Source organism: Dendroctonus ponderosae, unplaced genomic scaffold (genome assembly GCF_020466585.1).
Source record: "Dendroctonus ponderosae isolate FM_Combo_2020 unplaced genomic scaffold, Dpon_F_20191213v2 Dpon_F_20191213_5, whole genome shotgun sequence".
NCBI classification, from domain to species: domain Eukaryota; kingdom Metazoa; phylum Arthropoda; class Insecta; order Coleoptera; family Curculionidae; genus Dendroctonus; species Dendroctonus ponderosae.
Genome location: NW_026018715.1, coordinates 3,750,874 through 3,766,615, shown reverse-complemented (window position 1 = coordinate 3,766,615; position 15,742 = coordinate 3,750,874). Strand labels below are relative to the sequence as shown.

Here is a 15,742-nt window from a genome sequence, read left to right as displayed (position 1 = left end):
AACTTTGTTGTTAACTGCTATTTCCAAATAGTCCATAGTTCGAACGCAGGGGTTTTAGCAGAAATAAAAGTTTCAATTAAAAAATACAGCATTTGAAAGAATGTACTTTTTTTTCGGTGAGGTTTGGAAAATGCTCTCTTACGCACACTTAGAGCTGATGATCTGGCGCTCTGGGCTGTGTGGGACTCCAGCTTCGCTGGTTATTTTCGATCCGAATTGATGTGATCCGACTTAGGGAACCAGTTCTAACATCGGTGGCGAGGCCTGAAGTAGAAGTTTCTCAAGAACCTTTAGTTGGATTTATAAATGATAAAACATATCTCTTTTTTATTACAGATGGCTTGCTAAAAATCCGCTATTTATACCAACACGAAAGGACATTGAAATTGAAGCTCAAAATTGGCTTAGGTACGCGCCGGAAAGACTGGAAAAGAAAAAAATTACTTTACCGGTTTCAGATAGAAGAGCACAGCAAAAATAAGTTTAGTTTGATACCATACGTAAACGTTTTTTGATTGTTTTCAAATATAGGTATACGTTATTAGTTCAGTATTTTGTTTCTTTTAAATTGCTTCCATCCTGAATTTTCCAAATTGTAAACCTGCCTTCAACGTTTTTAGAAAGTTTTTTGTTACTTTATACATATTTGATCCTAGCAATAATTTTACGGTTGACTATTGACGTAAGAACGTTTCACATATCTTCTCTAAACAACCAGGCTATAATCCCAGTGATGTCCGAAATGACCTTTACAGGATCATCCCTTACATAGCCCGAACAGTCTCAAAAGTATATCCCATGGACGTCGCACGTACATATGGGGACGTTCCGGGACGTCCGAGGGACTTAGGCCTATATCCTGTAATGACTTCCGTGGGACGTCTCAGGAACCGAGGTGTATTTGCTGGAAAAGTTTGAGAAAATTACCATTTTTAGGCTAACTCTCGAGCGGCGTTGCCAAAGTGCGTAAAACTTTTTAAGATCATGAAAATTGTTTCCTTGGATACCTAGCATGTAGATTCATTCAATTTGGGTCGGCCTAGATTATTTAGGTATTTGCATGCTATTGACGTTTACTTTTTGTATATTTTTTTGGTTTCAATAAAAAAAGCACTTCAACCTAACACAAACAAACTAACTCAAAATTAACCGAAAGAAAAAAACGCAAAAATACGTGGCAACAGCGCATTGTGTTGAATTTCCGATGGAAACAAATAATCCGCCATCTGACTATCGACGCGCTAGATAACCTCATTCAATTGGTGAGGTTAGAAAAGATGCTCTAAACTTTTGCGAAAAACACAATTGTTATGCATATTTGCAACAATTTTGCATGTTGAGTTAAGAATTGCTCATACTTAAAACAGGTTTTAGCAGTAAATAGCACCGGACAACCTCATTTTTGTCCATAAATAGGTGGTTGTGGAAAAACGAACTTCAAAAGTTTGTGTTTTTTTGGCTTAATTTATGGACCACCAGAGATTGAAAGTACTTAATTTCAAGTGTTCCTCCAGGTAAAAAAAGAAGAAACTAAAAATTCGGACGCCTCAAGCACGATCACCATTTTGTCCTACCTAACTGAAATAAGAATTGCTTAATACGACTTCACCTTTTTGAACAAAATGTTCTTAAAGAAACATTTTTCACCCATAGATTTAAAGAAAATAATTAATCAGTATAATAGGGTCACACTGACTTAATTCACTAAAATAGAGATACTTTTATTACGACCTTTACTATCACTGCACTTACGTGGTTCCAATAATTTTTATTGCACCACCACTGTCGTAAATAAAGTGAATAATAATAATCTTTATGACGAAGCTACGCAAATGACGCAATCATACCTATGACTGGGGTTTTGCCATCGACGGGTACCCATTCAAGATCAAGTTGTGACCACATTCATAAGGAATTCCGCGGTTAAATTTTGAATTCGTCGGTTTAGTTCAGTTTGGGTTCTAACCTTGCAACCTAACGCCGGACATCAGGTACCGCATTATACAAACACCAAACACAATGAGATCGAAGCACGAAATTCCCAACAAAACCGACTACATGAAGGCATACACTTTTAATCTAATTGAAACGGAACGAACGAATTGTGAATTGGAAAACGAGCGAAATGTCGGAAAAATTGATGGGGCGTTTTATAGGAACTTTTCATGGCAAATCATGGGGAAGCAAAGGGAGCGACACTTGAGCCAGACCGATGCAAGTAAGCCATATACATTTTTAAATCTCAATTATACAGTTGTACACCATTTAAAATAAAAATTAATTTCTATATTTATAACTATGAGGTAAATTTCCTTGAATGCATGTAAAATACATGGTAATCTGGTAACGGAATATGTTTGTAGTGTTTAAAAACTCTGCCTACTTCTCTAGATTCAAACTCTGCATTTTAATGCAGTTTGATCATAAATGCGTTTTAAAAATTATARTTGACTACAACACTAAACTAAGTTGGATCACAACTGGAACATGTTGCTTAATACCCTACAAAAATGGCAACATTTTTCATATACATGTAAATATGAATTTATACCATGAACAATTACGATACTCTTTCGACGCAGTTTTACGCAGCAATAGTTTCTTGTGCTAAGTTTCATCGTTGTGTGCRTATAAATATACAGTAAAATAMGTAATTTAAAAAAGCTAAATCACATTCATATCGCACTAATTATCGCCAAATTAAATAATCACTATTTTTACAAACGATCCGCCCACTTTYAAAAGATCGTACTTSTCATGGCTTGAGATCATTCCTGACTGATTAGCTTTAATGATTTTAAATCTCGAATTTATGCCATGTATAAAAATCAGACAGTAAATAATGGTCAACTGACCGATTTGTTTTGTAGGTAGTTAGCATCGTGCGCGCATTGATAGTTTTCCTAAACTCGTAATTTGAATTTATTCGTCTACCAAGTGTGTAAAACAGTTTTTATTATGAGTAAGTAGATAATAAGTAGGAGTATACATTGATGAAAAACCCAAAATTACTGTATTTTACTATTGGATGGTGTGGTGTTATTTGTACAATTTTTGTCGTCTATCGTCTATTTGTCTATTTGAAAAAGAGTTTTAGTTTTATAAACTTTTAAATGAGTCAAGTTTTTCCTCGGTTTTAGATTTWAAAAAATCGTCACTCTGGCGCAAAGTATGGGTTTTTAAACAAAAAATGTACGCTTAGTATAAAGTTGCTGATTTTTTTTAAATTTTAAAAGTTAGTTTTGAAGTAGTCCATTTTCAGTGGATTGGACGTCTGGAAATTGACTAAAAACGAAACATCATTGGGCCATTTTTTGGCAATGAACCAAATTATAAACTTGGTAGGTAACAACGTTTTTCATATGCATCGGAAAATGATAGTTGTTCTATATTCACTCACTATCACTATTTCAACAAAGATAACAGGTCAATCTGTTGAAACTGTAATAGCAAATAAAAATACGACACTTTATAGAACGCTATACTTTTGCCACTTAGAATAATGGTTTAAAACCCAAACACAAAATTTGTCTGTTGATTTGAAAATTGTTGAGATTGTTTGAGATTGTTATAAAAAAACATTTGAAACTCTTATATATTTTTTAATTTTGTATTCTCCACTTTAAACAAAGTTATGTTAATACCAAAGCACGAATTATTAAAATTAACGCTTTGAAAAGCGAAAACAACAATACACAATGTATAATATTTTTCTAAATATCCTACTAACATAACTCATACAAATACAAAGCGAATAACATTACACTTAAAAAATGTATAAGATTTTATTGTTGTGTGAAAATATGCGTAATGACATAGGATAATAAATAAAATGAATTAAACATATATTTAAGTCAAGTATGTGAGTATTCGATAAGTTTTAAGACAAAAAATGTATTTTAGTTCAATATAATTTTAATTGTCAACTTGATTTTAAATGAATTCATATATAATTTAAACAGAACTTTAAAACAAGTAGCTGGTGGTGTTCGTGCCTCGCCAAATAATTACTTTCAATGTTTGTTGATTTTGCGATGATGATGCAATACATGCTGTTCGGAATGTAATTTCGTCTTTTTTAGCGAAACAAACAAAAATTATAATGCTACTATATAGGCCAATGAAAAAAATAGTGTTTCATTTTGCGCGAAATTGAGCGAAAAACCCACAAACCTAAATAGTCGTTTCGCCACGTCTTTTTTACTTCCTGATCTCTTACGTCGAACATGACTCTAGACAACACATTTCTGGTCCCCAGTGGCGATCGGCTTCAAAAAWATATAATTTTCTTGGCGTTTGAATAGCAAATCAAAGACGTCCATGCGATAAGACAAATTTATTYCTTTGAGAACATAAAAAGCTCATCTGTAGAGCTTTGAGGTATCGAAAGGTTCCAAACCAGTYTCGGSAGTAATATTCTATCAATATAYTTTTTAATGTAATAAATTTTCCATTCTAAAGCCATCARATGCTCCGMAAGTGCCGATTTTTACTATCCATATTTGAGACGGTTTCAACGAAAAACTTGTTATCTACGTAGACTCAATCAAAAATTTGGCCAGTAAACCTTGCTACATTATTTTCTAAATATGGTATGATTCAGCAGCCTAAGTATAAGGATAAATGTGTCAATTAAAGTCCTCTGGTGGCAAGTACCACATATACCGGTCGCACATATTACGAATCAACACCTTTCCAATGCCCAATGCAGACAAAGGACACATGAATGGACGACGGACGATATTCTAAACCGAATCGACCTACGCAGAGAATATAAACATCATAATCGAGACCGATACAGAGCCATCCACCATGAAATTCAAAAGAAGTGCAGAATCGCAAAGGAAGAAGCATGACTCATTCAACCTGCACAAGAAAATAAAAAAAACACTGGGAAGGAACAAGAAATGCCCAAATTGAAAGTTAATCAGACACAATAACACCGTCATAACAGATATAAAGGAAAAATTGCAAACATGGAAATATGGCATACAACAACTATTTCAAGAAGACAGACCTAAACAACATGGAACAACGAGGCAACGTACTGGTCGAAATATATTAACAGAGGAAATCATATGGGCCATCCGTCAGTCAAAAACGGTAAAGCTACAGGCCTTGACTGTATAGTTGTTGATATTCTTAAACCAGCAGAAGGGTACTCAGTGATTTRTTCAACASCATATAYATCTCAGGAAGAAAAAAATYTAATGCCAAACAMCTCTCAGAGTATCGTACTATAAGCCTTATGAGMCATGTRCTAGAACTATTTCTGAAAGTAATTCAYAACAGAATATACAAAAGTGTGAAGAAACTGACTCAGACACACAGTTTGGATTCAGAAATGGTCTGGGAACAAGAGGTACTCCTTCTAGCATGCAAGTTCTSGTTCAGCGATGCTTAGATATGAATARACTAGTATACATGTGTTTCATATATTATGAGAAAGCTTTTGATAAAGTACAACATTCTAAACTGATACAAAACCTTCGAAGCATCGGGCTGGATCAACGTGACTTCAGAATTGTCGCTAATCTATACTGGAATCAACGAGCTTCTGTTCAGGTGGAGAACCATGTATCGGATGAGCTAGAAAACTAGGGAGGAGTCAGGCAGGGCTGCGTGCTATCACCATTATTGATTAATATACAATATTCTGAATCTATTTTGCCCAAACTTCTGTCCGAAAACGAAAAAGGAATATACGTAAATGGTATACCAATAAATAACATCCGCTCCGCTGATGATACAGTATTTCTGAGCAGTTCTTCTGAGGATTTGCAATGGTTACTAACAAAAATTAACCAGGCTAGTAATGCCAGTGGTTTAACACTAAATTTAAGAAGACCAAATTTATGATAGTTAGCAAGCAAAATATTGGAACTGTTCAATTGTCAGCTGCCCAAGAAATAATAGAAAGAATTGATCACTGTGAATACCTCGGATGTTACCTAAACAATGAATTTTGGAGATGACATTGGAGAGGAAATGCGGATCCGCATTGAAAAAGCCAGAAGGGCATTTTTCAAACTGAAACAGCTTCCTCATGTGTAGACAACCCGAATCTAAGTTTAAGACTACGCCTGACCAAATGGTACACAGTTCATATCTTGCTGTATGAACTGGAGGGATGGACACTATTGGATCGACATTGCAAAAAGGTTATTGAAATGTGAGTTTGTCGTCGCATACTTAGAACTGATGCTGATGTCTTGTTACGTTTAAATACAACGATCGACATTTTAAGCACAGTGAGGCGAAGAAAAGGCGATTACTTCGGACATGTTATAAGGGATGAGAAATTTGGCTCCCTTCAATTAATAATACAGGAAAAAATTGAAGGCCGACGAGCACCGCGACGAAGACGGACATCGTGGCTTAAAAAAGAGAGTGATATGTAAGAAGTACCAGATCCCTATTTCTCGAAAATTGGATCGAAAACGAAATTGTCATCTGAACAATAAATATTACTGCATAAATAAATAAATTTTCCAGCAAAGAACAAAAGCAGAGAAGCAAATTGACTTACTAACAACAAAGCTAGCAGATACTGCGGTACCAATAGAATAACAGTTTTGATTTATTTCAAGTTAAAGAACAAATATGTCTCTACTACTATTTGCAGCGTTCTGTTAAAATTACATACATAAATATGATAAAATCCCGTTCTAAAAATTGGGAAGACGGCACTAACCCTACTAGATATTTCAAAAACCCAATCCAATTTCCTAGGTACTACATACTTACAAGCGGAGTTCGTTAGAAAATAGAACTAAAGTAAATATTCGATTGAATCGATGTCGTTATCAACAACAAACGTGCTGATGATGTCAAAGCAAACAAACACATTTCGTAATTGTTAACCACAGCTTTACAATAAATATACGTGTGTGTTAAATCAGCTGAATTGAGCATTCAAACATTGTCCGGTTGAATTTTCAAATATTGCTTTTATTTGTTTTGAATTAAATATTTTATAGCACAGTTCTAAACTGAATTTTAGGATAATCATTTAAATATGAAAAAAAGTGGGCTCAGTTGAAGGAACCGATAAATGCAGACTGTAGAAACGACTGGAACACACCTTTCACACGTTTCAAGAACGAATAGCTTTATATTGCCAACTGTGAACTAACTATGTATATGTAAAAGCGCCTCGACCACCATCTTTAAAACAATATCAGAAATACGTAATTTTTGAGAAATATTCAAAATTAATTATAAAATTAATGAAAGGTTTCCCCAAAGAATAATGAACAATAACAGAACGTTATTAGGTACCGGATAAAAGTAAATAAAATATTACTGAATATATAAAATTGCAAATATCATTGAAATAACCACAATTGAGTCACTCATATCTCGGATCAAAAAGCCAATATTTCACTATTAAAAGTGAATTAATACCGATTTCGATTGAAGTACGTATAACTGCCTTCAGGCTCATGCATGTGCATACGCTTCGACAGGAAAATATAATTTTCACGCATTAAACGCATTTGAGTTGATTAGCTTTGTCGATACGCTTTAACACATTGTTCCAAAATTGTGGTTAATAAACGTTAAAACTTTCGCTTCCAAACGGTTTCCAATTGTTAATTTTAACTGACTCCATAACTACAATAATAATGTACACATGCGACTAAAAATAACTGTGAATAATGTATATTGCCTTCATCTTATCGTTGGACGACGTTTGCGCTCAACAGGCTATACAAATATAATTAATAGGTTGTTATCTCTTTGTACTTGTAAACGTAAAGCGAGCGCTAATGAAAGGATGCACAAACAAACAATCGCATCAAATTGTTACTAAGAATATCCAGTGGCGAAGAGCAAAATTGCCGTCATAAAATATTTTGTATCAACTAAATCAGATACGTAAATATTCTTATGCACATAATTTAAGTAAAATACTGAAAAATTTAAAATGTGCAATGAGGACAACATAAATACAAAACATAAAACAATTTTAAAAGAAGCTGTCATCAGTGTGTTTAAATCAGTGTGTTTTAACAGYTTGCATTAAATGTTTCACGTGCYTTACATCACTTACATTTCTCCATACCGGATGTTTTACCATCGCGCCATCTTAGTTCCGTTTCATCCCCAATTTCTTTCATTCGTCCAAATAACACAACTTTACATTGTTATTTTCAAGAAACCGAATTGTTGTTCAATAATTACTATTATCTTTAACGTTGTAGTTTGGAATGATCTTTGATTATCAGCAGCAGGCTATTTCTTCTGTTTGATTTAATGACTTTTTGCGTTAATTGCTTTATTATGTTAATAGATTCCTTTTTAGCAAGTTTTATCTTCTTCATTAATAACCGAATAATGGCTTTGCTCAATTCAAAACCAATCGTGATACATTGGATTATAATTGTGTATAAATTAATGAAATTAAATAAACTTTAATCTCTAATTTTTATTAATTTTTATTTTATCTTAAGTAGAATTAGTTAATTGTCATACGTATTTAATTGATTTCGGGGTACTTAAAATTAAAACATGACAAACGATAATTAATTTTTGTCGATACATCTACTTCTGTGTAGATGCATAATAATGGACTCCCTAAAGTAAAAGTTTTTTATAGTACTTGCCGCACTTAATGTGGTAAAACTTCTTCTGGTGAGCAGGAAATGTTACAGTTCCAAGAAAGCAATATTAAAAGCGGATAAAATGTTTGAAAACATTGATAAAACTTGACTGTTGAAAATTTCTATGCAATAAATATAATTAAATGATTGCTCGCAAAAAATGTAAATTCTGGAGCTGAAACATGCAAGTTAGGCAAGTGCGGCTGCTCGCTTGACCAATTACGCATAAGAATTGCTCAAAAATTATTCCTTCTTTAACAGAAAACAAATTTTTGACGTTTCGCTGCTTAATGAGATCTTTACTAGAATGCGTGGTTTACTCATGTCTTTTTTGTTAGGGAAATTGCGGGCGACTTTGTACAACCGACTAAGAAAAATGCAATGCTAGACATTCAATTTGAGACTTTAACAAAAGTGATTTTTTTTTCAGACGACTTAGTCGAAGCTAAACGACATGAAGCATTGTCAGGATCCACGCCTTTATCAAATGAAACGCAACACGAAAAAAGGTGAACAATATTACTGTTTAAATTTCAAATTAAAGAAGGTCTTTCTTATTAAAAACTGCAGCAATTTTATAGATAGACAGAACTTATTAGCCAATACAATCATCAAAAATTAACAATCGTGAATAGTTTTTAATGCATTTTATTCTACTGCCTTTCATGTTAATTGCTTGATTGAATGTGAGAAGTTTTTCTACTAGTCTGCTGTCTTTGGAATTAGAAACTTTTATTGAATTTGACCGATTTTCTATATTTGTTAACCTATTATTTAAGCACGTTTTCATTTCGTTGCGACCTGCTCATCCTATTGTTAGACCTGGAAGTAGAATTAAAACAAAAATTGTTAAGGGCTAGATCAAAAAGATAAAACTATTAATTGCATGTACGTTTACTTCCACACATTTTATTTTAAGATATTAATCATTGATAAAATCAGTAGTTGTGTTTTATCGTTACAACTAAGAAAAGCACAGCTATTTATTTTGAAATAAATCAATGCGATATAATTGCCACATTGCATGGAAAGAGTGTTTCAAATCGACCACATGTGCGTTCCATTCGACAGTAAAACTACCATTGACGAGAAGCAATATAAAAACTGAAACACAGTCGTTTGCAGACCTGGCTAGAGTTAAATATGCTATTGTATGTATCATTTTTCACGGCAGTGGTATTTACGTTACTGTATAAAATAATGAAAATTGGAAACGAGCAAAAATTAGTGCCAGCTAAAATTAAAAAATGTCCAGAAACTGGCGAAGTGTTAGTGAAACTTATCGAAAGGGACGTACATGTGTAAGTGAAATATTTATTTTCGACTTGCCTATTTTTCAAGAATTTTAGTATAATTTGTGTGTATATTTCAGTCGTTGTCAAGAAGCCAAGAACGATGTTCTTATTGAATCTAGAACGGATTTTATGGGAACTGCACCAAAGAAGTGAGTAACTTTAAATTTACATACAAATGCCCCATAAATTGATTATAAAAAGACAATTTAGTTTCTAACACTTTCAAAACAAATTAGTAACAAGTAGCAGAAAACATACGTTTTTTTTTTTAAGTAACTTTCTCGCTAACTTATATCTACCCGAGTTTATCTTATTTTCACTGCGTTCGGAACTTACTCATCAATTTGTTCTGCAACTATCTGTGTTTGTAATGCGTGTTAAATAAAAGCTGGTATTTGTTTATTTTATTTGTGAATCAATTTCAGTTTTGTTTCAACTCTGAATTAGGGATGCTTTACGAGAATGTTTTCTTCGGTTATGCTAATAAAAATGACCTGCTAAAGAACACGTCTATTGAAGAAAAAAGCAAGAAGATTATCTGAAAATACAGAAAGAGAGCAAGAGCGGAAATATGTATATCGAATGATTCAGAATAATGCGCATTATTAATTTCAATCACGTTCTTTGCAAGTTCAATGCAAAAAGCCAACGGAGCAAGCAAACAAATATGAAAAAATGTAAATATAACATACAAAGCAATGCAACTTTTATATAATTCTAATAATTTGCAGCTTGTGTGCAACTCATAGTCTTTTTGCTGTCTAATTTACAGATATGTTTCAACATGTTATTTCAAACCGAGAACTGTGCCAGCCTGGTATACAGAGTGCATTCTGATCCATATTGGATCAACTAAGAGAATCTACGATGAAAAAATCTGGTTTAAGGTAGGCACCGTATTATTACTGAAGCGAAGTTGTTTTGAAATCTGTTAACCATTCTAATTAGCAAGTCATACACAGAAACGTAATATTTTAAATGCATTTAGAGTTTCTTGAAAGTAAACATTTTATTTAATAGGTCTACTTTACAAATGTTAAAATACATGTTTATTCAAACTGTAAGCAGTTCTGAGAGAAACATGATACTTTATCCGGTTTTACTTGCAAATTTTCCTGCCAAAGTGGAGCATAGTTCAACAATCTGATATCATTATTGAATTATCTTTAACATTTCTTGGCTGACAAACTCTTGAAAATAATACAAATCGTCCACAAATGTGTTTGATTTCAGCAAAAACTACAGCCATACTACTGGACAGAAAAGATGACGACTACGGTTAATTTTCCTCCAACTAAGGCTCACTTTTCCGACTTGACGATTCCGGTGAGAGCGGAAGATGTACATTTCATGTCCTTAGAAGCCCAACAGATTGCTGTCTGAACTGATTGCTATTAGACTTAACAAAAGGTGGGGAAAACATATTTCCCGGTGTATTATTTACTACTTCTCAAAAGCCAAATTTTTTAAATTTGATTTTTTTTCAAATTTCCTCAAAGAGTGTTTATTGATGAAAATTTTCTCGGCATAACCTATTATTCTTTAAAGTTTGCAATACAGTTAAAACAATTTTTAATAGCAAAAATTGAGAACTCGTTTTGCGGTCGTTTATCGTTCAGATTTTGTTTCTTCAGCAGGCAATATTTATACTGGTATATGGTAAAATTATGGAAACGTATAATTTAAATGCTAGAGATAGACAGTATTTTTGTCTAGCGTTTTACTTTTTATTAATTGCGTTTGTGTTGTTTTTTTTTCAGAATACTACTACTGGTATTAGTATTCACCAGCCTCATTAGGAATAGATACGATTGATGGCATTCCAATACGAATTTAAATTTATTATCTACATTATATAACGTATACATTTATTAGTCATTTTTTTACTGAATTATGGAGCTCCATATTTATTAGAGTTAATAAAGATATTTGATGTGTGATTCGTATCGGTTACTTAGTATGTGTCGCATCGTTCCCGAAGTACGCAAGTGGATTTATAAGCTGTAACAGCTTGATTGTGGGCTTTCCATATCAAACTCAGACATAAAATAGGTCTTATTTGTTTGGAGCAAAATTGCATAAACTTTCATGATGTCGGGGATAACTTTCGGTAGTATTAACGTTAATAAAGATTACCGATAAATAACTATAAATTTTTAAACAGTGATAATTACTCTTAGTAATTTCAGTACTAGTTATTTTTTTTCGTTTCTCAAAGTTAACTTTGTTTCTAGAACATTGGCTAGTAAAACATTAGTATTAATAAAAGTTCCATATTTCGACAGCTTAATATGTATTGAAGGTCTCGAAAAATGTTGCCAATCGTTTTACATCTGTAATATTAAACAACAGAGCGATTGAAAGTGGGTGTCATTTGCCTAAAGTGGTGAAGGTGAAAGTTCTCGAAAAATACCGACAAATTTGATTTTTCTTTGGTTTAGTTTTATTATTGAATTAAAAAGTATTCATTTTGGAGGTTTAAGGTAATTATTATACAGGGTGTTCCCTAAATATGTTAAAATATTTTAACATTCGTTGTTTTAACATAACGTTTCGTTGTTGAGACATTTTACTTCCAAAATGGCGAAAAATATTAGTTTTTGTTGTTTTCCTATAAAACGGTTAAACATAGAAACTTCAATTTTGGTATACATTATAAGCTAATTGAGTTCCATTTTATGATAGTGTTTCGTGGTCCAGTTTGATTTTATACAGGGTAGAAATGTGGAATCCCTACTTTCATTTTGTTCAGAACTTTGTTGTGTGCACTTAAACTTTTCTCGCCATAGTTTTGTTAATTACTACCAAATATTTATCAACTTTTCTATCTCTTATTGTTTTTTCATAAGACCACTAGTTTGTCCGCAAAAAAATAAAATCGTTTTCTTTGCCGCTCTCAAAATGTGTAAGTAATTAAGTTAATTTTTTTAAACCTAATAACGTTTTCATATAATAATGTTGGTGCGCATTATTAGTTGATTACTAACAACCCAAATTATTTTTCTAAATTTTGTATTTTGGTTCAGATTACAATTATTAAGTTTGAATAAATTTTATTTAAATAATAACATGTTAACAATATGCGCAACCATGTAAACAAACAAAATTAAATTTAAATAACCATTCTAACGTTAACTTAGCAGCTGTTAAAATTGGTCAGCTATTAACAATTTATTGCCAAAACAACGCAATTTTTGTATTTTTGTGCTTATAACTTTGCAACTAATGGAGCAATCGCAATGCCCCGATAGAATAACAATAACTTGTAGAGAATAAAAATATCTACAAAATAAGAGGTCGGTCGCCTCAATCGGATAATCAGGTTCTGAGAAATTTCGGATAAACCGGAAAATTGGGCGTTTTGCCAAACGATAAATTTTTGTCAAAAAGTAGGGATTCCAGAGTAGGTACGATAATGTTCTTGGTATGTGTCAAAGGCAAGTGCTGTCGGTACCATTTGTACTCATTTTGTACATATTTTATATATTTTTATTCTCTACAAATCATTTCGTTGGGGTATTCCGATTGTTCCATTAGCTACAAAGTTATAAACAAAACCCGTGCGTTTTTTGCACTAAAATGTTATTAACTAACATATAAACTGAAATGCGAGTGAAAAACACCTATTCATCTGCTCATTTTCTTTTATATCATCGCACAATTGGTTTGCTACTGGTCTTTATGTCAAGCAAAAATGTTATACAGCTTGGTCTATGCTTCTTCAGCATTATGAAGAAGTGTATGAATTTATCAACACAGAAATGGCCAATTGAGACTACAAATTTTAAATGTTGGGTTGTTTAACCATTTAATAATCCATCTGAATTGTCAACATTACCGAATTTTTTTACAACTAATTAGTAACTATTATTGTGCCAAAGCTTTAAAAAGTTTTGATTATTTAAATTTTCTACCTATTTAGTTGAAAAGCTTTTGCTCATTATTTTTTATCGTTCCTTTTAATATACAGGATAAGACGGAAAATAATAAAAACGTTTTGTGAATATTTTGGTTTTATGCAACTTCTACCCGTCCAGAAAATATATATCTACGTTTGTACACAAACGTAATCTATAGATATGGCATCATATTTTGTCAATCAAGCTGTTAACATTAAGGTCAATATGAATCTTATTGATCAATATATTTTAACTGTCGTAAAAATTGTATACATAAAGTGTTGACAGTGAGTGTGCATTGTCTGCAATCATTGTGTGCTGTAAAGTTGACTTTTCTGTTATTAATGTGTGCGAAAACGAATAAATAAGCGAGTTAGGGACACTCTTATCTTAATTAATTATTTATACTGCTCAACAACTAATTTCTTATGAGAATTTAAAATTCGCCTTCTTTTCCGGAACAGATCCTTCATCCATTAAGTTTGTCGCCTGCATACGGATTTTTTTTCGTCGCTCCTTGCATTGACAAATAGACTGAACAGTTCCTATCGATTTCATCTCATGATATCACGCCGACATATTACAGTTTGCGCTCTTTGATGGTTGGTAGCAACTCCTTATATATGCCCCTACGGGAGACAAACCTGATGACAATGTTGAACTCTTTTCTAACAATATTGAAGAACTGATGCGGACAAGAAAGGTGAAAGAAAGTTGACCATGGGAGATCTGAACGCAAAGATTGGAGCTGGCGAGGAGGCCGATATATCGGTCAATATGGAGTGGGCAATGGAAAAACAAAATCAACGCCAAGTCGCCAATGTCTTTTTATGCTTCGTAGAATGTCAGAAAGCTTCCGACAACTTTAAAAATAGACTACTCGAGTTAGGAATAGACACGAAAGAATCATACAGAAACTACACTGGGACCAAACCGCTGAGATTAGTTAACCAAAACATATCCACAGATACCTTTAATGTATGTAAAGGGGCCAGGGCTGTATATTATCACGAATACCTTTTAATATATCGTTTAAATGGAAGGAAAATATCGTTCAAATAACCCTGGACGGAGTAAGGGGCGGAATTAAGATTAAGGTAATTTCAATTAACAATATACGGCATGCAGACGTTCCGCAATTCTAGCACAAACTTTACAGGATCTCCAGCAAATAATGCATAAGATAGAGGCCGTTTCGTTGTTAAAATCAACGCTACCAATACGAAACTTATGGTAATAAGTCGCCAGCCCATAATCAATATCACATTGACGGTTGATGGAAGTATTATAGAGCGAGTATCACGCCTTAAATATCTGTGTGTCATGATCAACGAACGACAGAACTGCGATGAAGAAATTTCTTAAGTTAAGAAACATAGAACGAATTACGCAAAAGTACCATTTTTCAAACTTAAAAACTTCCTATTAGCTCGCAGCCTCCCGCAAGCATTTAGCCTACGGGTAGTAAAGTGTTACACATGCTGGTCTTTCAAAGTTAGAACTCTGAACAGATTCGAGGAGCTTGAAATGTGTCTCTTCGGAGAGTTTTGCACGTGCCATGGACCGAACATGCCACGAATGAAAAAGTTTTAAGAACTACAGGCTGCGAACGAGAACTAGAAGAAGAGGGGGAAATGAAATAATATTGATATTTTTTAGTAATTTTTTTTATCTAAGAAACAGGATAATTTATTTGAATTCGCAGAAAAACTACACCGAACGATGTGTTGTTTGAAAGATGTGCTTTTTGCAATTATTTTTTTATAGATTCTATAAGTAACGTTTCATTTATAGAGAGTGTTCATCCTGTATAATAATTTCTGTGTTAACTATTAAAGAAATGTTGCAGTTTAATAAAGTATGAATTGAAGACAAATCGAAGACCTCTTTGGAAGGAATTGGCACTGAAATACTTTTACAGACATGAAGTTTTTGACAAATT

General features: G+C 33.0%; 2 protein-coding genes and 2 long non-coding RNA genes across 6 annotated transcripts in view; 2 read left to right on the top strand and 2 right to left on the bottom strand.

Annotated features, from left to right (window-relative positions):
• LOC109533710 overlaps positions 1-549 on the top strand; it is a 2,120-nt gene extending 1,571 nt beyond the window's left edge. For both annotated transcript variants that reach the window (XM_019899103.2, XM_048666919.1), the window contains exon 3: positions 337-549. In XM_019899103.2, the coding sequence (XP_019754662.2) occupies positions 337-515 (179 nt within the window). In that variant the 3' untranslated portion in view covers positions 516-549. The remainder of the gene's footprint in view (positions 1-336) is intronic.
• Positions 550-609: 60 nt separating this feature from the next.
• LOC125504640 lies at positions 610-1,701 on the bottom strand. The gene is made up of 2 exons (XR_007281617.1): positions 1,610-1,701; positions 610-904 (listed from the first exon to the last, which is right to left on the bottom strand). It is a non-coding gene; the product is annotated as an uncharacterized LOC125504640 (long non-coding RNA).
• Positions 1,702-1,798: 97 nt separating this feature from the next.
• Positions 1,799-11,841, top strand: LOC109533709. Of its 2 annotated transcripts, XM_019899101.2 has the most exons (6): positions 1,799-2,218; positions 9,037-9,115; positions 9,979-10,050; positions 10,674-10,788; positions 11,135-11,311; positions 11,662-11,841. In XM_019899101.2, exons 1-5 carry the CDS (start codon positions 2,020-2,022, stop codon positions 11,282-11,284), a joined length of 615 nt encoding a protein of 204 aa, XP_019754660.1. In that variant the 5' UTR covers positions 1,799-2,019; the 3' UTR covers positions 11,285-11,311; positions 11,662-11,841. The 2 variants fall into 2 exon arrangements, with proteins under 2 accessions (XP_019754660.1, XP_019754661.1); XM_019899102.2 differs by lacking the exons at positions 1,799-2,218; positions 9,037-9,115 and adding an exon at positions 9,691-9,907.
• Positions 5,422-7,197, bottom strand: LOC109533711. The gene is made up of 2 exons (XR_007281618.1): positions 6,748-7,197; positions 5,422-5,597 (listed from the first exon to the last, which is right to left on the bottom strand). It is a non-coding gene; the product is annotated as an uncharacterized LOC109533711 (long non-coding RNA).
• Positions 11,842-15,742: the final 3,901 nt, after the last annotated feature.